Source organism: Corvus cornix, chromosome 3 (assembly GCF_000738735.6).
Source record: "Corvus cornix cornix isolate S_Up_H32 chromosome 3, ASM73873v5, whole genome shotgun sequence".
NCBI lineage: Eukaryota > Metazoa > Chordata > Aves > Passeriformes > Corvidae > Corvus > Corvus cornix.
The window spans coordinates 104,475,589-104,498,911 of NC_047056.1; the positions used below are offsets into that span (position 1 = coordinate 104,475,589).

A 23,323-nucleotide genomic window follows, 5' to 3' on the forward strand; every position below is an offset into this window, starting at 1 on the left:
ATGAAATATATGTGGTCAGTTCTGTCTATGAAAAGTTCTTTTGATGTGCAGCTACAGCAGCAAGCAGGAATCTGCAGCTGCAAGCAGAGGAGCAGAAAGGGAAAATCCAGATTTTATGGATTTATTTATATAAAGCAAATTCTTTGATTCCACATTGCAGTCAGCTCTGTCAGATGTGCAAGTAACACTATGTGAGTGAAGGCTGAAGTGCTCATTCTTGCTTAGTTATTCTAAAGGCACTTGTCGTCACTTCTGCCACTTCAGTACACTAGCTTCTCTCAGCTGTCGTACTTGAGCAGTGAGGTAAATCCAACAAGATTCATCCAATTCAGGGAAAAAATGGCTGGGTCAATGGGCTGAGGCCAATTGTATGAGGTTTAAGAAGGTGAGTCCTGCACTTGGGTCACAACAACCCCTGCAGTGATACAGGTAGGGGCAGAGTGGATGGAAAGCTGCCCAGAGGAGAAGGACCTGGTGATGCTGATCAACAGCAGCTGAACATGAGCCAGGGTGTGCCCAGGTGGCCAAGAAGGCCAATGGCACCTGGCCTGTATCAGCAATAGTGTGGCCAGCGGGACCAGTCACCATTGTCCTGCCTGTAAATCTCATCTCCAAAATAGACAGAGCCTCCATCTGAATGGGCTTCTTATTTTGGGCATCATAAGGGGTTATCCTTTACAGGTTTTTACACCCAAGGTTGTCCAGGTTTAGACACCTAATTCCAAAAAACAGTTAATAGTCATTAAAACAGCATATAGGATGGACTAAGTTCTTGTAGGTCAGCTGAAATTCAGCTCAGTCTCTTCAGCATTTCCTCCTGACAGAGCTGGTGTTTTACCACTCTAGGTGTTGATCTGGGAGCTCACTCTTCCGTGCTCAAGTGATTGTGATTGATTGTGCAGGGAGACTGGACGGGTAATTTTTGTCTTCTGATTCTTGTTGCCTGGGCTCTGAATATCTGAATACCTGAATATAAAGATTTGCAATACTGAGAGTTCGTCCATGCAGCTGAGAGTAGCACCCTGATAGGCACTCCAGTCACAGGTCATCATTCCAGGGGGCATCTACTGTGAAGTTGCAGTGGGTTGACTTGGCTGGCCACCAGGTGTCCAGCAAGTCACTCCATAAATCAAAGACAATTTAAGGAAGAGCCACAGTCAAGCTGGCTCTGGCAAGATCTTTGATGTTAGCAAACAGCATCACACTGAATGTGGCAATACAGAAATGAAAGTGTAAGTGAGTTGGTGCTGGGGCATGTACACCTTAACTTGTTAGTCTACAGGCTTGATGCCCAAATACCTCTTGAGATATAGTCCTGATGATTGTGTTGTTGGGTTGTATTAATTCTCTAATTGTGCCCAACATGCAGTGTGTAGGATGCGTGTGACCTTGCCTTGTTCACCTTTTTTTTGACACTAAGAAATTTGAAACAGGCATTCAACTATATATGTATTTTACATTCCTAATGTTTCAAGGAAACATGGGATTACAATTTACACACAGCTAAACTTTCTTTAATGAATAACGAAAACAATATTTGCTGATGTGGCCTACTTAGCAGGAAGGTCTGTGCTCAGCTAGTGTAGTGGAATTGTACTTGACTAGTAAAAGTGTAAAGCAGCAATCTGAACAGCAGCTTCTTCCAAATAATAATGCCACAATTAACAGAAGTGTTTTTCCATTCCTCTACAACACAGCTGCTTGTGAAGCCCACTTATAATAATGACACCTGATGACTTGCAGGCCAAACACAAAACAGTTATTCCATACTTTTACATGAAGTAGAAGATAATTATTTTTGGAATTTTTATTAAGAGACCCAGAAGCTGCAGTAGTTTATGCCTCTACTGACACAGATATATCTGAGACATCAAAAATGGTGGATAAAGGAGCAGTTCAGTTTACATTTCCTTTCCACTCTGCTACTGCACAGAGCTGAGTCCCACTGTTCCTACAACATGATATTATCCTTACAGCTACTTGTGTCAGCCAAGTCATATGGACCATGCATTTGAAGAATGACCTCTGTTTAGGTTATATTTTCACAAAATTTTAAAATCAACAGCATCATTTCCTTTTGTTTATCTATTCCCTTGTTCAAACAAAAGAACTTGAAGTAATATGAAACATGTCGAGTTTTGTTATCAGTAGGACTAACTTACATAGGCATAGAACTATTTTAAGTATTTAGAGCCTTTAATTAGTATGTTTTCATGAACGGACATTTCTAATCTCCTCGGACTTTCAAGCAGATGTTTCTGAATTAAAATCATTCTATTTCAAAAGACATCACTGGGCTTATTACAATATTTAAATAATACATTCCTTTTGATCATGGTATTGTGACATACCTCAGACATCTTCATTGTTTGTGCTATTTCTTCAGAGCCCCAATGAAATATGATATTTTGTTGGCACTGAATCAAGTGGTTATGCTAGGCACTGCTCTATGTTATGCAGTGTTTATTAAAATCTACCCTATAAGCAATTTAAATCTATTATTATTACTCAAGAGGCCTTTAAATTAATTTGTGCTGATGGAAAAACTACAAACTCTGACCTGATTCAGCAGTTTGCCTGTGAAAGCAAGAGCAATTTTTCAAATATTATATATGAAAGATAAAAGTCTATGTTTTATACTACCTGTTCCAGAAATTACATTTGACTGGGGAAAATATTCAATCAGAATAGCACATGTGACCAGAAAGAGTGTACCAGGTACATTGCAAAGGGTTTGGCCCCTTCACCTTGGTTTTACTTCAGCCCACATCTAACCTATACATATAATATTACAAACTATTACAGATGTGAGATTCCTCAACACTGCTGCAATGCAATGTTTAAAAGAACTATTTTCACAACTCTGCTAAAAAGGAAGTGCCATTCCTGAACTGCCATTTGGATGTCTCCATTCTCCAGAGGAAGCAAATCTATTTTCTGAATAAGAGGAGAAGCAAAACTTTTAAAAAGAAAAAAAATGTTTATGTTTATTATCTACTATCTCTTGATATGCGTCAAAATTCTTATGTGAAAACAAATGCACGAAAGGTTGGGTTTCATCCCAGGTAGTCTGAGCCCTAATTCAGTAAACATTTATGTTTTGGACAGCCTCAGCGGAATTTAGATGTATGTGTCAGTACCCTGCTGGAAAAGGTTGCTATCCTGAATCTCTTGGATATTTTTATTCTGTCTTATTTAGCAGCATTACCAAAGCTGTAGAATTCAGATCTCGAGGCTAGAATGGGCAGAATGTGCACATATTAAATTTAGTCAAAGAGAGCATTTCACTGCAATAGTCCAGACACCAGCTTGAAAATAGAAAAATGTCTCCTAAAATATGAAGGTATTAGTGATATCTGTCCTGTCACACGTGTTTGCCAATGTATTTTATACAAAATGCATGATTAGCCCTTCAAAGCACATGGAACACTATATTTTTGATTTCTCTCTGCCTTCCTAAAATGCAAAAGAAAAGTATGAACATATACTTTTTGCTATTTCTAAACTTTAGAAATACAAGAAATAGGCAATTTTACTGGAAAATAATTTAAGTATATCCATCTACCAAGAAGTTAAAAAAAACTTCCCTTACTCAAAATGCTCATTTTTTCATTCTTTAATAACAACATATTTTAAGCAGTCTGATAAACATCCTTTACTTTGAAAATCTCCCAGCCTCCAGTTATTCTTCAAGACCAATCATTTATCAATTTTTCTAGGCAACAGAAAACCCACATTTCTTGTCAATGAAAAGGGTGTAGAAAAAGATATCTTGAGCAACATTTTAAAAAATCCCAAAACCACAGACAATTCTACAAGCTGGGGATTTTAGCTGGTTACCATCAGAGGCTGATTATCATTATCAATAAACTTGGCAAAATGATCTGAAATTATTTCATTTCTTCCTTGAAATCTCACTGGGTCCTTTGCTAACATCAAACTCAGGATGAATTCATAGGGAGTAATGAAAAGCAATTTCGTAATTTATGAACAGAGAGCAGATCCATCCTTGAAACATATGTACAAACACATGGCCATGCCCCAGTGCGAATTTCAAGCAAACAGTACGTTTCATAAGAAACAGTCAGTTTGCTCATTTCTAGAGAACTGGCAGCCACTTTGACTTGCTGAAAGATCCAAAAAACATAATTTAAATACTGTATTTAAAGTTAATCTAGCTAACAAAAAACAGGGATAAACTTTCCTAGACTAAAATTGTAAATTAGATGCAAATTGACAATAGGAGTGGAACTTTAATGAAGTACAGTATTCCCCACTGCTGAGGAAGTTAATTTGATGGTTAATGGCATTCATTTACACATGGGTTCATTTGCTGACTTCCTCCAGTGCAATGGCACTAGCTACCCTGTTGGCAGTTAGCAATCAAGAAGGAGGTTTTTTTAAAAAAACTCATCTAAGAGAATTAGGAACAAACCAAGGGGATAAAAAAAGGAAAATCAATGGGACTGACACTTCTGAATCTCCCCCAGTGAGCAGTGGAAAGTTTTAAGCAGAAAGACTGACACTTGAGTAAGTATTTGACTCACTTCTCTAAAGGATGGTTTCTGGGATGCTCTAAGGGTATCCTGTGGCCTGCCTGGTGGGATGGCAGTGGGCATAAGGCCTCTGCCAGTGAAGTGCCCTCAACCCTTTGGAGTAAGCTCAGCAAGTTAGAGGAGTGGAGGAACAAAGAGAAGAATACAACTTCTAGAGTCAAAAATTCCCAGGCTTTTCCCAAGTTAGCCCAATCATGACCTGCCCAATACAATTTTCTTCCAGCCATTCTATATCAGTCCTAACAGTGAATTCAACAAAGCTGTGACCAAGCCCTTAGTCTCTATTGGCAGAGATCAAATCAATAGCACACCAAATAAATTACTGAGTCAAAAATGCAAATGGATTTCTTACTATATTAATGACTTCACTATAGAAGTGCCCTACTTTATGCTATTTCAATCAACTTCAGCAGTGAAGCTCCAACTTGCTCAGCTGCTTGGCTTCCCTACCAGAAAAGAAACATAGAATTTATTAATATCTCTGTGAATTACATTGCATTTTGGACTGTTTTACATGCTATATTATTGTACATAGGGTGAACAGGAACCTACTGGAACAGAATTCACAGCTGAGGAGAATTTAGTTTTTTGCAGATGGTAACATCCATGTTTTATATTTTTTTATTTGAAGAAAACAAAGGGAAGATTGAGAGAGAGAATAAAAACTAAAAATGAGAAAGAAATACTTTTATAAGAGTATTATGAAAACATTTGCCATGCATATTTTGTTTCAAAATATATTAACTGTTGTCTACCAAGATCAGATAAACTACAGCATAAAAAGAGCACATTTGTTTTCTCTGTACTCAGCAGGATTATTCACATTTGTTGTTTCATCAGATATTATTAATATAATAAATTTCACATGTTTCATGTTTGCCAACATTCCTAAATTAGTCTTCAAAGAGACATCTAAATGATCTTCCACTATAAAGGGAAGAAAATACTGAATGTACAGTGTGTTAAAAATAACAGAGTGGTATCATAAATAACTGCATGCACATTCATTTTTGCTAACCCAGTCTGCCCAGAGGTCTTTCACTGCCAGGGATCTCTAAATCCAAACTAGACCAATGGTTATATTTTTGCCCAGGAAGCCCTTGTTTTAAGTAATCTCCTCTCTTTGATCAGCTGCAAAAGCGCAAATCTAAAATCAACGGTGGCAGAACAAACTTCAGCAAACAAAGACTTGCCAGATGGACAGGTGCTGAGAAATACTAGACTGCAGCTGTAGTGTTTAACTCCCTTACATGGTGATGAAAGAAACACTGTATGTGTCACTGAAGGTGATGATAATAAATGTAGTGAAAGTAATAATGAATCTCCACTGTATGTCTGCAACAGGCTTTGCCTTGGTTCACGCCAAATCAGCTATCACTTCAAATTATTCCTGAACACAGGTGTTTCTGAGGTAAGAACAACAATTTGTGCTTTTTCTATACTCACACAAATTAATATTAAAGCTGGTTTACAAGTGAGAAGAAAGTCAAAACTGCTATTCATGTTTGCTGATAGATCTGCCTCGGGTGGCTGAGAGTTATCATATCTGCCATCCCTTGCACTCTCCACAACGAGTTACTGTCCTGTATCAAGGATGACGGAACAGAGCAGGAATTTTGTCCCAAACTACCACAGCTCTAGCCCACTCTACAGCCCAAACTGGTGACAGCCTCTGAATATGAGTCTCACATTCACAGTTGGAATATGCTGTGCTCAGCACTCCATGCCTCACTAGGACCTGTCTCTTGGATACAGTGAAACTGGTTGCAAGGACCTTCCATGGCTTTCACCTAACCAGGTGCAAGCACAAACACACCACTGTTTGTATTTTGAAAACTCAGGACAGAAGGTTTTATTTCATGTACAAATCTTCGTGTAAAAGTCAGAGAAAATGAATTAAAGATCTGTTTATTATATCCATGTAAATATATTTATGGGTAATATTTTAACAAAAAAAAACCATTCTGTGATTTAGATGCATATTTATCACAAAAAGAAGTCATCCCCATAGGAGTAGGAATCAGTACAAAAGTGAAGCTGAGCAGGAGTTATTTCACCTAAATCTTGTCATGAAAAGTTAGACTTGGACTCTTAATTGTCCAAGTACCCTTACTGTTAGTGGTGAAGTGGGGAGAGGCAAATCCTACCAGACAAAGAAACTGTTCAAAAATAGGCATCCGAGGAAAATGGGGTGAATGAAAATCAGGAGATATCTAACTTGACAATATCTCCATGTAGCCAAGGTGACCAGTTGAGCCCACATATTTGTCCTCTAGGTTCTTAAAACAAAAAAGAAAAATGTGTCTTTTTTCATACTTTCACTGAAGCTAAAAATATAAGTGATGCTTTGAGGGTAACTGGACCATTTTAGGCTACCATATTGAATAAAATAAATTCCAGGAAAAGTTCCTAGGGATTAGCCCTTAAACATACACACCATGGGATGGTTATTTTTCATCCTTGGCATGGTTTTTGGCCTTTGACAGCATTTTCCCAGATGATTTCCAAACACCGACTCAGTATCAGAAATTGGCAGGAAGCAATACTGAAAAGTAGTTTGGATGTCAACATCCTGTTGTGAAAGATAAAAAGCATTCAAGAGTAGTGATGCAAACTGTGATATTCCAGCTGGCCTGAGTGCCAGGGGGCTGCCCAAGGCACATCTAAATTAGTGATAGCTTTAGAGAAACTGAGGGAAAGCACTGAGAAGCACTAGGATTGCCTATAAATGGACACACACTGTAGTATTACATCCAGTTCTTGTTTCGTTGTTTCACAAAAGAGGTAAAAAATTGGCTGGGATGTGGAGGAGAGCCACAGAAGTTATTGAAAACCTTGGAAAAGGGCCTTGCAATAAGAGAATAAAGGGGTTCAGTCTGTTGACTTTAATAAAAACATCCAACGATGATTTCAGTGATTACAGTGTGCAAGTATCACCACAGGGAGAAAATACTGAGCAGTAACAGCAGCACTCTCTCTCACACAGAAAGGCATAATGAGAGGTGATTGCTGGAAGTGAAAGCCAGACAAATTCAGGCAAAACTCAAACCACATATTTTTAAGAGGGTGGGCTGCACTTTCAAAGGAAGCGATGGATTCTCCCAACTACTGATGGCTTTAGATCTTGACTGGACATTGTTCTAGAAGATAAGCCTTAGCCAAACACAGATTGCTGGACTAACTGGGTTAAATTAAATGTCTTGTGTCATTCAGGAAGTCAGATTAAATAATTTAAGGGCCTTTTCTGGCTTTAAAAACTCTACGGATCTATAAAATGCAACTGCATAACTGTGATTTCTAGTCCAAGAATAACACATTTTGATAAAATAAGGTTTCCATAGTCCAGTGCTGTGTTAGCGGATGCAATTCCAAGAGATCAGACTATTGTTATAAAATTGGAAATGAATAATGCATGATGACATGGTGATGTTAATAACAATACCAATTCCCCATGTGTTTACAGGGTCAGTCCATAGAAATTGCAGCAAAGTCAAAAAGTTTATAGTGTGGAATTTTCACACTATAAAATTATTAAGAGAAAATATGGTTCAGCTTTTCAAGCCAGTCTCTGAATGTCATGGATGTAAATTGAAAAGTCACTTTTATCTATTAACACTTGAAGGAGGAAGGGGCATTTTTTGGCTATGCTTATTGCACTCAGTTAAGGAGTTACAGGGCACCAGCCCAAGCACTGAAATTCAATCATCTGTGCTGTTCAATAGTTCTGGCAGTTCCTGGCACAATTTTGGCTTTGGCCAAATACTACTTTTTGCAATAACTCTGCATCATTCAGGAGTCAGCATGGGCCAAGGACGCTCCTAGCAAGCAGTTTGGATGTACCTATGCATCTTCTGGGAGAGAACAGGATATGGCAACATGAACATTGCCCCGCATTCAAACTGTGATTAAGGAAACAATTTATTCTGGCAATAAATGCCCAGTAATACAGATACAGCCAGTGAGTTCAAAGTGTCAACTGCTCTGTGGGAAAAGAGCTGAGCTCTCAATTCCTTCCCCATCTTCCGCTACAAAAACATTTACACTATATGTAATTTAATTTCACACGAGTTATATTGATCTGTCTCTGAGGAAAATTAGCACTTAACAAACTGTTCAACTGCAAATGGAACCACAGAATTAACTATTTGAAGTGCCCTATCAAGGCCAGATCCAATTAAAAGACAGAATGACTACAAATAAGGTACAGTCAATACTTATATTTTAGAACTTTAGACCAAAGAGCAGAATTTGAATCCAAGATAAGATACCTATTATGCACGCAGTTAGGCACTGTGGAAAAATCACTCAGAATACATTGAGAAGGGAGACATTACATTATCTTGAGCACTGAAGAGCATCAGAATACCAGCCTCTCCCTAGAATTTAAACACAAGGTATAAGGGAATGCTTCCATTTACTCACAGCTTGGTATTTGCTTTTCAAGGCATAATCCCCTGGTTATTTTACTTCCAGGTATAGCCATTCAAGGCTCTTTCTTTTGTATTACAGCAAGAGGAGGCAGACTAATATTAATATAATAATGAAGTAGCTAGATCTTTTGCCTGATAAATGGAAATATCCTGATCTGGAGACAATTTTGGCTCAGGTTAAGAACTGGGAGAATTCCTTAATCACAAAGCTACTGGTTACATCATACAGCAGTCCCGCTAAAGAAGCTTTATTTCCCAGCAGGAATACAAGTTTCATGAAGTTGAGAAGGGACCATAAAGGAGAAAATACAGTTACCATCAGGGCAAAGATACCAACCTAGGGCTGGATGCTCAGTGATCTGGTCCCATCTGAGCTACGTGTAAGTGTTGAATTAAATGGGCAAAAGCCCAAGCAGATCTGGAGTGAATAAAACCATGAAGAGAATGAAAAGGAAACATCAAACTCAAGGAAAATGCTTAATATAGGTAATGGCACAATGAATTTGGCACATCCCTTTCCCTAATGCTGTTCTAATTTTAAACAACCTATTGTACTGTGCTGTTGATAGCCTTGTGTGAGCCATGTAGGGTTCAGCCAACTCAGCTGCATGATCAGTAAAGAGACAATGCTACCACACACGGGGTTATTTGGATTAGTGAATACCATACGCAAGTAAATCATCTGCCAGATGGCATCAGAAGAAAGCTGCAACTCTCTCACTTTCATTTCCACAGCAGCAAACAATGTTCCGTGTTTAAAATAAACTCTTCCAGATGAGTAAAAGATAAACTTTGTGGTGCTTTTTTCTTGGTCTTCTCTTTGACTTCAGCTTTTTTCCTAAAAAAATTAACAAAAAACCAGAAAAAAACCTCACCTACTCTGATTGAGTTACATTAATGAAAAATCCCAGTTTAGACCACCACAGTACAAAGCTGTCCCTCTAGGCAGCATCAAAATTCCATGCTATTTACTGAACAAAAGGCAAAAATGAAATACAATATTTTCATTCATCAACTTCTGTCAACAGAACCCTTAAAAATGAACACCTACCACATTAAGCCATTTCCTGTCATTTTATGGTTTTTCCACAGTGAAGAACTGTGCTGTTTTGTTGAAACATGTTTTTTTTCATATTTAATGCAGTTTTAACCCTTTTTAAAAGAATAGCAAGTATCTAGAATCAAACAAACAAACAGAACTCCTCCAAAAACCCCAAATGCAGAAACAACATAACAATAATTGAAGTTTTTCAGTTATTCCTTTTGAGTTTTCAAGTTGCCTCTCTTTCCTCTACAGATGACAGCTCATTTATCTCTTTGTCTGTTCTACTGTCTCAAGCTCCCAGTCTTAGCTACACTAATACAATTATTTCATAATGCATCTTGCTATACAAAATAAGAAATTAATGAGTTTTCCACTTATGGCAAGATTTTATGGACAAAAACCTCCATAGAGCAATCTTATTTTTTTTTTCCCCACGTCTGTGGTTATTTATCTGAGACACATCTAGGACTATGAAGATTTTGAGGAGGGCACACTGAAGGAAAATTATGCTCTGGTCTCCTCCCAAGTATTTTCAAAGACAGGTGAGGTGTCAACTAGAACTATCAATAACTTCAACGGGACCTGTAGGATCTAAGCCCTTCAGAGTAGCAAATGGGTTGTACTGAATCAATTTTCAATTTACTATACTTACTCATGGAACACACCTACAGTGTTGTATATACAGGCCTTCAGAGCAGCCTGAAGCTTAAAATACCTATCTATGTATGCTGGAGAAGGTATTTCTGCATGTAAATGAACATGTAATATAATACCAAGCCTCCTTGTTGCAGTGCATTTTGGTTCCGAGCCTCCAGGAGTGTCACTTGTTGTTTTGCAGATGCTGTTCATGACCCCTTTCTTGAAGTACCTAGAAGGACCCTAGTATTGCTTGTCTCGAGGGCAGACAGCAGTTGGAGAGGGGATGGTCATGCAGTGACTTAGGAGGACCCAGGATACACACTTACGGTTGGGAGAGGTTGCAACAGGACTTAGAGAAACTTAAGTAACATCAGTCATCATCAAACTGCAATCCAGGTGGCAAACTGGCAAACATCCCAACAACTGCAGAGACAGGCTGACATTTCTTTGGGGAAAAAGTATACATTTCTGGAGAGCGTTGCAGGATATTTAATATATATACAGCACTGCTACTGCCACAACCACCCCACCCTCATAATTCCATAATTTGTGAAGTATTTCTTTAAAAAGACCATACATACACAGAAGAGCATAAAGTCTCTTTCATCAGGCTTGAAAGAATCATCATCCAACTGGCTGTAAGGGTCCTACTGCCCAAACCTAAAGCTGAGAGATCAAGATCAGCAAAAATATTTAGGTTCTGACTCCCAGTGCTTTTAGTGGGATCATGATTCCAGATTGCTTGTTTTGGCCATGAAGCAGACAGCGAGAAAACCTCAGCACCTTGATATAGTGATTCAAGCATGTGATGGCCTCCTGAATCTCTCATGGCAAATAAGCTATCGATGCCTTCCCTTATACAGATTAACTAAGTTTCTTTCACATTATCTGTGAAAAGACGTGATCATTCTTAAACGTGGAAAGAAAGGGCTCTCAACCTTGTTTGGTGGTCATTGTGCCAGGCTTCTCCCAAAAAGGCGATTAGGAAAGCATTCCTTTCTCCATGTTACACAGGACATTTGGAATTAATTAACTTTTCTAATTAATTTCTCTGATCTGAATCCAGTTACGACAGGTGTGAGGCTGCTAGTGGTAGCTAAAGCCGTAAGTAAAAAATCTAGTGGGAGCTTGTCCTTTTCTGTTATGAGAAATAGCAGCACCATTCTGGGACAGATCAAAAATAGTAATTCAACTGTGGAGGCCTCCTGGATCGTTTTGCAAGTCAATTACTCTCTAAATGATTAGTTTGGAAAAAGTTATGCGAAAAAGGGAACAGGCCTTCCATTTTAAAGTTATTTGTATGACTCTTGCAAGTTGTTTATTTTGTTTATAGCCTTAGGTGAAAAATTAAGTGTGTTTGAAGTGGGAATGATCCACATTTTTCAGCAAAAGCATAATCATACCGCACATTCACAGGGCTCAGGCTTTGGAGCCCGTGAAGCATTCACTTAGTAGGAAGCTTAGGCAAACCAGGCAACTGCTGAAGGAGAGTGTAAATACTTCTGGTTTTATTGCATCATGGAAAAACTGATCATTTATCTCATTATGATGGGAGAATTTTTACTGGAGAACCCCCACTGGGTTTATAAGCTTGACTGCTGTGTTGACTGCAGTAACTGAAAGAGCAGAGTTGTCCCTTTGCCTGGGGATAGATGTTGGCCTTTGCAGCAAGGTAAGGAAGGTAAATTGGTGACAGATTCAGAGTACTTTTTTAAAAGTATGTAAGTCTCCCTTAGCTTAAACAGATGGGGCATATAAAATAAATACATGCAACTTCAATTTAGTTTGCTTGCAGAAACCTCAGCTGTAATACCTACATGTGTGCAGGGAAAGCTGGCTCAGAGCTAGGGCCAGCAACACAATCAAAATAAAGAAATAAAAAAAAAAAAAAAGCGAAGCTTTTCTTTCTTAAATTCTTGGTCTGTCCATGAGGAAAGTTGGTTATTATAGGGGTACTTTCAAAAGCAACACAGCCAAAGGTGAATAAATTACACTGAAGCAGTTAGAAAGTGGTCCGCTTAAGATACTTGAAGTCTGTTTCCAAAAGCAGACACTGTATACCTGGATGTGGCTTTAAGCAGTTGAGCTGAACACTGAGCTCAAGCCTGACCGCTCTGTCCCCAGCCCAATGCCTCACCACGTACCAGAGCAGCAGAGTGGCAGGTGACACTCACATGCCAACAACCCACTCTCCTTGATATACCTCAGCTCCTTGCTGAAGCACCGACAGCTCCTCCTGTCTTTTAAACGGGGAGATTAAACTGCACCTGCACATGTGTCTGCACACACACAGACACACACACCTCCTCTACACGCCAATTCTAAAACTGCATTTTAGAATGCAGTTAGAGTGCGATGTTGTTGCCATACAAAATGTGACCACTGAGAAATGGGGCCACTTGGAAACACTGCTGACACTGGCCAAAAGCTTCAGTGGGGAAAGTGTGCAAACAGTCAGAAGTTAATCCCTGCTGTGGCCCTCCACCTCCCAGCTATGGCAGGCCAGACGCACTTTCCCTGGGCAAAGCAAAAGGGCAGGGAATACGTTCTCAGGAGTCACTGTGCCCTATACACATCCCAGCCTGTTTTCAAATACCCTGGGCACAGGTATGAAGTGCCAGCCCAACACTGCTCATGGACTCAAAATTCAACACTCAAATTTTAACCATTTACCTAAGAAAGCTGAAGGTACATTTTGCATTTGGAAAAAGTTGCCTTTTAACATTTATCAGAAACTTCAACAAGATCTTAAACTTAGCTGTGTCTTCCTTAACAGTATCTACATATCTGCAGGTGTGATTAGATATTTCTACTTCCATATCTGTAATGTACTTGCCAGCAATGTGGTCAGTGTCTGTACCTGCCAATGAAAGCTGCATTTCCATGGGCTTTGCCTGATATCCCTGGTCATTGCCTTCCTCTTTCACCCTTGTTTTAAAAACTTTAATTCTTCATAGGAAGTAAGTTTAATTTGAGGGTAAGGGTGCTCAAATGGTGGTGATGGTGAAAGAAGGCAACTGGAATGCAACAGTTTTGGCTGCATGCTCTTGACACAAGGGTAGGGTAGGATGAGGATGAGGAGAGGAATACTGCCTTAGCCAAAATTCTTGGTTCTAACCCAGACTGAGTCAGCATTACTGCTTGTTGAAATAAGGGCTCTTTAGTTTTACACTCAGATTTTGTAGATCTGTTGACCTTTGAGGACTCCAGTTCCTGGATGCTACTAGAATAACAAAGGGATCACATAAACATTCACAGCAGCCTCCAGGGAGTAATCAAAGCTTTCTAGTCCACAGCAGTTAAATGACATTCAACCTTAAAAGTGACAAATTGTACTTATTTCAGATGTTGAAAAAAGCCTACCTTTCCATAAGTTCCTAACAATCCATCCTTTCAAATTGTTTTCAGGTAGTATTCATCCATTAATATTTCATTAAGGGTCCATTAAGGATTAGTCTACTCTGGAATGAGGGCTGTAATTTAGTTATAATTACAGGAATGTAATCTCTTTCTGACAATGGCTCTTATTTCCACAACATTTCAAAAGAACAATACCAAGTACATGGTAGAACTATGGCCTGCCATGCACAACTGGGACTTCCTATTCTGCATCTCCTATTTCAGTACAAATCCACCTCTGCTGTTTTGAAGGCAAGTGCACATCCTATGTAGGCCATTCAGTCTAAAAATTACATCTGTCTCTGCTCTTCAGGTAGTTTCAGTGCAGTTTTTCAGTGCAGTATTTTCAGGCTAATCATCCTCTCCATTGTCCACCTTTGCATGCAAGGCTTTTCTTGCAAGAGGTGTACACACATTTCAGCAGAGGAACAATGCAGTAGTGTTCCTTTAGAATTGCTCTGGTAGTATTGAAACACAAACCTGATTTTGGCTCAGCTTCTTTGTAACTCTTTACAGAGAAGTTAATGAACTCTTCCATTCTTCAGCTACCTGTTAAAGGTGCTGCTTGCAGCCATTTACAGGTATTTAAAATGAAAATGTGAAATGCATCACTGAAGACCAAAGCAGGACTTCCTTAAGTGTGTAACACAACTCCCTCTGCATCACTTAGAGAACTTTGTTCAACACTCACAGTGTGCTTTGACAACACATCCACCTCTACACCTCACCTTACAGTAAGCGGTGCAAAGTTCAACCTGTTACGTGGTTTTACAAACCTGCTCTGCTTTGTACCTTGCCTTCTGATTTTCTGGAATGCTGCTTTCTGCCCTACCCATGCCACCTGCCCAGTATAGACTCTTGCTGGGGAAGGCGAAGGCAAGATCAAGTCCACTCCACTGTGCAAAAGCTAAAGTATTCTGAGAGTCTGAGTAAACAATCACAGAAAGTATTTTAAAAATTTAGTTGGTCACCACCTGAAGTGCAGAACTGATGTATTTATAACTAAGGAACTATTGAATACATAATTTATTATTGATTCTCCTTCGAGTAATAGTAACATAGATCACTCTAAATCATTCTTCCATTTTTATACTATATATCTTAATAATGTAGACCAAAACAAAAAGGCATAAATGTTAATATGAAATCGTAATTTATATGAATTAAAAAAAAAAAAATCAGTACAGACTCACGCAAAACTCACGTATTTCTTTGGAGCCCGTTTTATTTCTACAAACCCCAAGCTCCCTAAACCAACACATAGGTTCATCTTCTGCTTTGAAACCAGGCTACTGCATCAAGGCTGCTGGTTTCTGATACATCTCCCACAATAAATGAATGAATCCTATGTCTTCTTTTTAAAAGATTTTATTAAAGAATATTCAGTCAGCGGTATGAGACATTTATTGAACCTCATTACTGAGTTAAAGTGCCATCAGTTGAGCCAAACACACTGAGCAGCTTATTCACTTCGGTCTCATTTGCATGAGGTCTTACACAGTTCATGCCATGCAAAGCCCTGCCAAGGCCATTACACATTTTGCAACTACCCTTTTAATGAAACCCAAGGCTTCAAGAAACAGCAAGTTCAACACACATGGAAATAAAAACACAACTTGCACAACCAAGTATACTTACACACTGAACAGCAGCAACATCACTAAAAATATCTGACTTTGTGCTTCACAGCAAAACCACGCACGGCTCAACAGTTCTGTTCACTGAACCATGGGGCTGACAAGCCTTTGAAAGGCACTCAGAGGCCTCAACAATTATAGTGCAAGATATCAGGAAAACTCTTTATTCCATTTTTCATTGTGATGGCTCAAAAAGAGATGACTAAGACTTATTTTCAAATAATTTTTTACAGAAGTGTTTCACCATCAGTACCCTGCATTGTCCAGCCAGACATGTAATGACAAATATGCGTATATATTGCTGAACACAGTTCTGCCTTATTTGTAAAATATGAGTTTCTAAGCAGATTTAACCAGAAATTATATTCACACCAACAAACTTTAGTTCAGATTTTTTCTGAATGCCTGTGTCTATTGAAGATTGTCTTTTATTTCAAAACAGAGTTCCAACATAAATCACTCCCTTATTTCATACTTACTGAGCAAAATACCCTGTATTCCCACAGCATTTAAAGTGAGAATTTCACTGTTGCCAAAATGCATTGCATAGCTATCTGCCTTCTTTTTTGCAAACACTCCCTGGCACTTACTTCAGTAAGCCAACCATCACTTCACTGATATCCCACAATTTTCTTGCAACCAAGTCATCCATGGCTTTGGGCAGGAGTTCTTCCTCTTTGCAGTCTCCAAAATACTTTCCTGACACACCTTCAACATCAGGAGAAGAGGCCAAATAAATAGATGTCTGGGCTCCTTCCAGAGGCGTTTTGAAGAAAGCCCATGACACCAAGTTGAACAGAGGTTTGGCCAGCAAAGGAATATTCACATGCCTGCCTAGATTTGTTCTGACAATCCCAGGATGAAGCGAGTTCACGGTGACTCCTGTCCCTTCCAACCGACGGGCCAACTCCCTGGCAAATAATATGTTAGCCAGTTTACTTCGGCTGTAACAAAAGCTTTTATTGTAGCTTATTTCACTGTTCAAGTCTTCAAAGTTGATCTCTCCATATTTGTAAAGCTTTGAGGATACTACAACAATCCTGCTCGGGGCAGAATTTTTGAGGAGGCCCAGAAGAAGGTTGGTGAGCAAGAAGTGGCCCAAGTGGTTTACACCGAACTGCATCTCAAAACCATCCTCCGTCTTCATGTATGGACACTGGAATATGCCTGCATTATTTATCAGAACATCCAGCCTTGACTCTTCCTTTAAATAGGAAAGAAAAAAAATCATTCAGTTTTAGAACTCTCATGTAAACATTATTATGCTTCAATTTCTCACTAAGCATCGTTAAAAAAGAAATAATTTCGTTCCTAGTTTTCTGAATTGTAGCTTTCTGACATTTTCTTAAAGCACTACTGAAAAAAAACCACCTTTAAGTTGAACTACCACTAAACTGTGCACTTGACCCCAGCAAGACCTGAGAGTATGTCTGTATCAACCTCTAATGCAGGCAAAGAACACAACCATCTGCTTCTCTAAGAGCAGCTTTTTCTACAGCAATTCAGTGATAAATTACCTTTGTGATGTATTTTTTTACTCTTTAAAAAGCAACCTGTCTTTTGCACTGCAAAAGGCCACACGTTAATTTATGGCAAATCTCTGCTACAGCAGAGGGATCTAGTGTGCAGACATGCAAACATGGAACACAAGGTGTTAGCACAAAGAAGTAACCTCAGGGCTGAAGAGCCATTACACTGTAGACCCATCATCTCACCTGGATGATATCACGAAAAACTTTGCCAAATAATGTTTTCATGATTTTAAACTTGTCTTACTTTAAAACCAGTACACATCACTCTGCTTCTTGGTGAGAACTATGTAGCAGGACTCATAGAAAAGTAACATTCATGTTTCATACAATTTGAGTCCAATAGGTCTACTCAGGAACTAAGGAACAGAGGCTTGAAATATCTAGGTGCTCAGCACATGAGATTTAATGGATCAGAATTCTGGTTCAGGTCAGTAAAAATCAGTCTCAAGGATGTATGTTACACTCTCCAGGATAAGAAAATATAAGTAATTGACAGAGGTGGCACTGATAATTTAAATATATGAATCATGCACTTCATGCACCAGAATCCACTCAAAAGAGGTCTCCAATTTACCCAAAACTGTAACTTAAAAAAACCCCAAAATCTATGAATTAAAGAAAGCTGCTTAAGTAAGCTTTGAATTCAGCACCCTTACCCACCTCTAAAAAAAGACTGTGAGAGCACAATTTATGCTTGCATGAATCAAAGGCAAAGGTATTCATTTTCTCTAGAAAGAGCACTGGGAGTTTTCTTTGCCGTTAATTCTTTAAACCCCACGCAAGGACTGGAAGACAAGCTGAGACAATCTTGGGCCATTGTGATGATAAAAATAGAGAACCTCATAAATGAATTCTGCACCATTTCCCTTTTATTTCACTGCCATTAGCAGCAAAGATACAAAGAGAGCAAAAACCAAATCTGCACTTGGCATTCAGTTAAAGGTGGTGGCATCTGATCACTCAAAACTTCAAGTACTTCAACCTCAGACTGATTTTCATGGAACTTGTGACTGCTTAGTGTTTCAAATAATTGTGTCCCTCAGGCGTGATCCAAAGAGCACCAAACTCACTTCTCTTCACCCAAAGGGACACAGTGGTCAGTCACTATCACTAAATCAGGACAGGAGTGAAGAAGTACTGACTGCAGATCTGCTCACTGAAGTGATCCTTCTTTCTCCTTTAGAGAATAATATCTGACTGAAGGATTTAATTTGCAAGACTTACACTCCAGCAAGACCTCCAAATGTGCTATTTTCTGGAAGTCCTAAATGTAATAACTTAGAGTGATGTGATCAATGCCAAGCAGGCAGCTATGACAACCAAGTGCAACAGAGTGCACAAAACATTGCTTTAATGGGCAATGCTATTCCTTGCAGCCTCTAAGCTCACTTTCACTTTCTCCCTTTTCCCATGGAACCCTCCAACATCTCAGTCTTTTTTTTTTTTCAGTGAGACTAAGGAATGAGAGACAATCACTTTCAGTTATGCAAAGTAAAGCTCCCATGGCTAAGTAGTGGGAGTGCCTTGTCTCCCCATCCTACCAACATTTACATCTTCTTTATGTCAAACGAAAAACCACAAGAACCCCCAAACAAATCCCAAAACCACAGCTCCAAAAAAGGACTCGCAAATAGGGAAGGTAAATAACAAGAACTTGGGTGGAACAGCTCTTGAAAGTTATCTCTTGAACTCGCATCCCTTGTCAGTCAGGTGCATTCAAATTACAATGCAAGCATCAGCAATACTGTGCAGACAGCACACCCTCTTTTCATTTATCCATTTCTCACTTAAAAGCCACTCTGATATTTTGAACTATAAAATATGTAATTCTTAAAAGTTAAACATTTAAAGTCATGTTAAAGAAAGTTAAAGTATGTCTCTTTTTTTTGCTGTGTGTGTATCACACAAATTTTAACTACTTTCATGCATGCAGGTTTTCCCACAACATTGAAGGAACATTAGAGCTTACCACCGGATTCATATATATGAAGGATTCATACATACGAATATGTATGTCTACCAAGTGCCTCACTAGAGAACTTAAAACTTGACACTTTTAAAAAAGCAGTTTGAAAATTAATGCAGTGAAGTCCCTCTCTGGTTTCTCCCTCTCTTACAATGGGATCTGAGCATCTTTTAAGCACTTAACAAGCACATCTCCGAGCAGCAGCAGGACTTATTAAGCCTACCTTCCCATGACTTCATGTCTCATGGCTTGAGTAGCTAGATGTGGTGAGATCAAAGTCCCAAAAGATGATTTCTGTGGGAATGAAATAATGCCTCCGACAGTGCTTCCCTCTGCTCTACATATCTAGTGGCACTTCAGTCAGGCAAAGCAACTGGATGTCCCTATTCTCCTTAAGCTCAGGTTTTCAGGGAATCTGCAAATACTTTATATGTTCAAAAATGCCTGTCGACTAGATTCTGCTGGTGGTGGGTGAGAGGTTTAAAGTCCTTGGGGGTTGCAACCTAAGGAGGCAGCAGAAGGATGTCTGGAGCACGTGAACAGTGCACCTGTCAACTTTTATTTTTCTGGTGACAAAGCTGAGCTGTAACACTAATTTAAATCGACAAAGGTTAAAGCTAGTTAATTCAGAGAGAAAGGAAGAAAAATCATTTCTCACCCAGAGACAAGCATTTCCTTTCCAGAACAGAAAAGGTCTAGAATATTTTGCACCAAAACAAACTATCAAGAAGTTCATGCTTCCAGGCGCTAATTCACGGCCAATTTGCTTACACCCTCCTCCTAAACCCTGCGGTGACCTCGGGGACTTCCCCCGTCCCCCGAGTGCGCTGCCGGCAGGAGAACAGCCTCCTGCAACCCACACGGAAACCCGGGCGCCAACACGGAGCGCAGAGGCCGCCGCCATCACCGCCCAGCCCGTGCCTGCCGGCGCTGTCCGGGCGCGGGGAGAGCAGCGCGGTGACCCGGCCGTACCTGCAGGACGCGGTGGCAGAAGGCGCGCACGGAGCGCAGCGAGGCCAGGTCCAGCTCGCGGACCACCAGCTCGCCCGCGCCGTCCGCCTGCTCGCCCACCTCAGCCCGGATCTCGCGGGCCGCCCGCTCGGCCCGCGCCCGGTCGCGGCAGCCCATGATGACGCGGGCCCGCATCCGCAGCAGCTCTGCCGCCGCCGCCCGGCCCAGCCCGCTGTTGGCGCCGGTGATGATGACGGTCTTGCCCCGCATGGAGCCCCCGCGCACGGGCCGCGCCGCGCCCCACAGCCAGCGCCAGGCGGCCACCAGCAGCCCCGCGCCCAGGGCCAGCGCCGGCAGCGCCGCGGCCATGCCGGGCCCGGCCGAGCCGCGCGGAGCCTGCTGGGACCTGTGGTTCCGGGCGGCTCGGGAGCCTGCGCGCTGCCTGCCGGGCCGGGCGGTGCGCCCGCCGCACGCTGCTGACGGGGCGGGGCGGGCTGCGGCAGCTGAGGGGTGTGCTGCCGTTCCGCCGGACCGGGACGGGCTCGGGAGAGAAATCTAATGCGGTTCGACAGGGGCAAAGGCAGGGTCCTACACCTGGTGGGGAATAACCCCAAGTACCGGCACAGGTTGGGGGCTGACTGAACCTCATTAGGTGTTGGCACTGAAGCTTTTGGGCGGCCCCTCAGCTCTGCCAACTTTGTTTTGAATCCTTAACCCCAAATCTGTTTTCAGCCATAGACTTCATCTCGTGTTTTCAGACACTGTTACTAATCCCAGACCGTGATGGTCCCAACCAGGGCAGCATGAACTCATTCAGGGAGTCATGAGTAGCCACTGCGGTTCCCCCACTAAAAATCCTTTTCACCCTAGCCATGCGAGAGTCACTGGTGGAAATGTGCAGAGAGAGAATTAAAAGGTAACTGAATTTTGATCAGGAGCAATGTAAGTTAAGGAAAATAAAAGAAAAAGGTGTTTAACAACAAACAATTCAATACTGGAGTTCAGTGCAGATTTAGGGATAAGATAGAGTCAAAGAAGACAGAACAACATAGATTAAGAGAAGTTTGTGATCAGGACCTAGGGGCCAGCATGCAGGGGAATGGAGTAGAGGGAGACAATAGTATGTGGGGGGCACAAGAAACAAGCTTGACTTGGCTGATAAGGAGCATGTCTGTTCTGAGTCAAGACTTGTCATGTTTGGGGAAATGACCTAAACCCAAGAGGAAACCCATGAGCCTTTAATCAAGTTTCTTGTGGCTTGTCTGGACATGACAACCATTTGCAATAACAAGCTCCCCTTAACTGTCACATGTTGGTGCTACCTGCAGGCTGTCACATGGCTGCAATCTGTTCTGAGGCTGACCTCAGCTCATGTTACAGCAGCAGAAACATAGCAGATTCTTCTGGAAATATCCTTACCATGTGTTTTCTGACTGTCTGTCACACTATTAGGCAGTTTAAGGGCTGTACAGGCAGCACAACATCTAAACACTCTGGATTCGTTGTCAGACCTCTTCTGTCTTTCTTTTCACCACAGAAGATGCTCTCTTCATTCTCAGCCCTTCATTCCATTGTGTTTTAGCCAGGCCACACCATTGCATCTGTGTGTAAAACAGATGGATTTTGACATCCTTAACATGGTGTAAGAGCCATGTTGAGGTGTTCTTCCATATGCTCTTCTCATAGTAAATCATGTACTGGGAGGCATTGCAGCCATACCCAGTCAAGCACCATGAGGATGGAAGAGCGGTTGCCAACGAGATGTCAAAATAGGAGAACCAGAAAACCCCCTGTTACAGAGGAACAGATTCATTCCGTAAGATATCCTCTTGGTGGGCACTAAAGAATCTGCTGTTCATCACCTGGCATGGGGACTCTGCCAGTCATCTCTGATGCCCTTCCTTAGAAGGCTTGCAGGTGTGTTGGAGAGGGCACTGCCTCGAGGGTGCTGCCTGTGTTTGTTGATGTCAGTCCAGCCTTGAGTGCAAGGAGCATTTTGCTCGGGAGCTCATGGTGATCAGGAGCTGCGCATGTAGGCAGGGATGACGCATTCAGATGTTGGTCCCAGATACTCAGCTTGATAACTGGAAGTTATTTCTTCTGACATTGACCTGCTCCAGAGATTTCTCTACCCCTCTGTTGCACTCAAGGTTGTGTTTAGCAATAGTGCAGGCCAGTGCAGGTTACAGGATCTGGCAGAGGAGCCTGAGGGATACCTGAGGATCCTCCTCAGGATATAGGAGCCCTCTGAATCCCACATCCTCAGAACAGATCATAGTCCTGAACGCATGTTGGAATACATATGATGATGACCATCTCCAATTTTTGATCTGAAATACTTCATATTTTGGCTCCTCCAGATGACATGCTAACCTGGAAGTTGGAAGGGTGTCTTAAAGATGGGAAGGAACTGGGAACATGGGTTTATGATGTCTTGGTAACTGGTGGGAAATACCTAACACACTCTGAGAATATGTTCTGTAAAAAACCAGATAAACAAAAATCTGAAAACACCTTCAGAATCTTATTTCTAACATTTTTGTCCACAGGGTTTGGTGGCAGTAGGAGACATTCCCGTTTGTCCATACCTGGACCCTTATGTGGTGCAGGAACCGGAAGCTAAGGGAACAAGATCTGGGTTTTCCTGACAGAGTTCTGTTTCCACACAGAATTTATCTGTGTTATTATTAATCCTCTCCCAGATTTTGTCTAGGATGACAGTTTCTTTTTCATGAGTCTGTCTTCCAGTGTTGTAAACAGGCTGATAAAGGACAGTTCTCTCTATTTCCCTGCTGAAACATATTTCTGTTGTTTTAACTGTGACTGTCTTAGGGTTATGAGTTGCCAGGGCATAAACTCATGGTAGCCTGATAAGCGTGAGAATCAAGACATTTTTTGTTTTGTCACTGTTGTTGTTTGCTTGTTTGTTTTGTTTTGTGGACTGGAATGCTATTAAGAGACAACTCTCTTCTATGTCTACAAAAATAGAAAACGCTTTCCCTCAGCTCCCACCCCACTTCACAGAATTTTCTTGAAAAATATTATTTCGGTCCACTAGTCAAGCTGTGCCTTGGAGCAGAAGAAAATAATTTTAACGGGCAGAGGCTGCTTGGCAAGCCAAATTCTCCCCAAACATCCAGACTAGTCTGGAAGGTACTTGCCTGAACT

At 40.9% G+C, this 23,323-nt stretch overlaps 1 protein-coding gene across 1 annotated transcript; it reads right to left on the reverse strand.

Moving 5' to 3' along the window:
* Positions 1–15,419: 15,419 nt before the first annotated feature.
* Positions 15,420–20,531, reverse strand: LOC104685416 (retinol dehydrogenase 14). The gene is made up of 2 exons (XM_039569303.1): positions 20,177–20,531; positions 15,420–16,910 (listed from the first exon to the last, which is right to left on the reverse strand). The coding sequence occupies exons 1-2, from the start codon at positions 20,522–20,524 to the stop codon at positions 16,293–16,295; spliced, it is 966 nt and encodes a 321-aa protein (XP_039425237.1). The 5' UTR covers positions 20,525–20,531; the 3' UTR covers positions 15,420–16,292.
* Between the last annotated feature and the right edge of the window lie 2,792 nt (positions 20,532–23,323).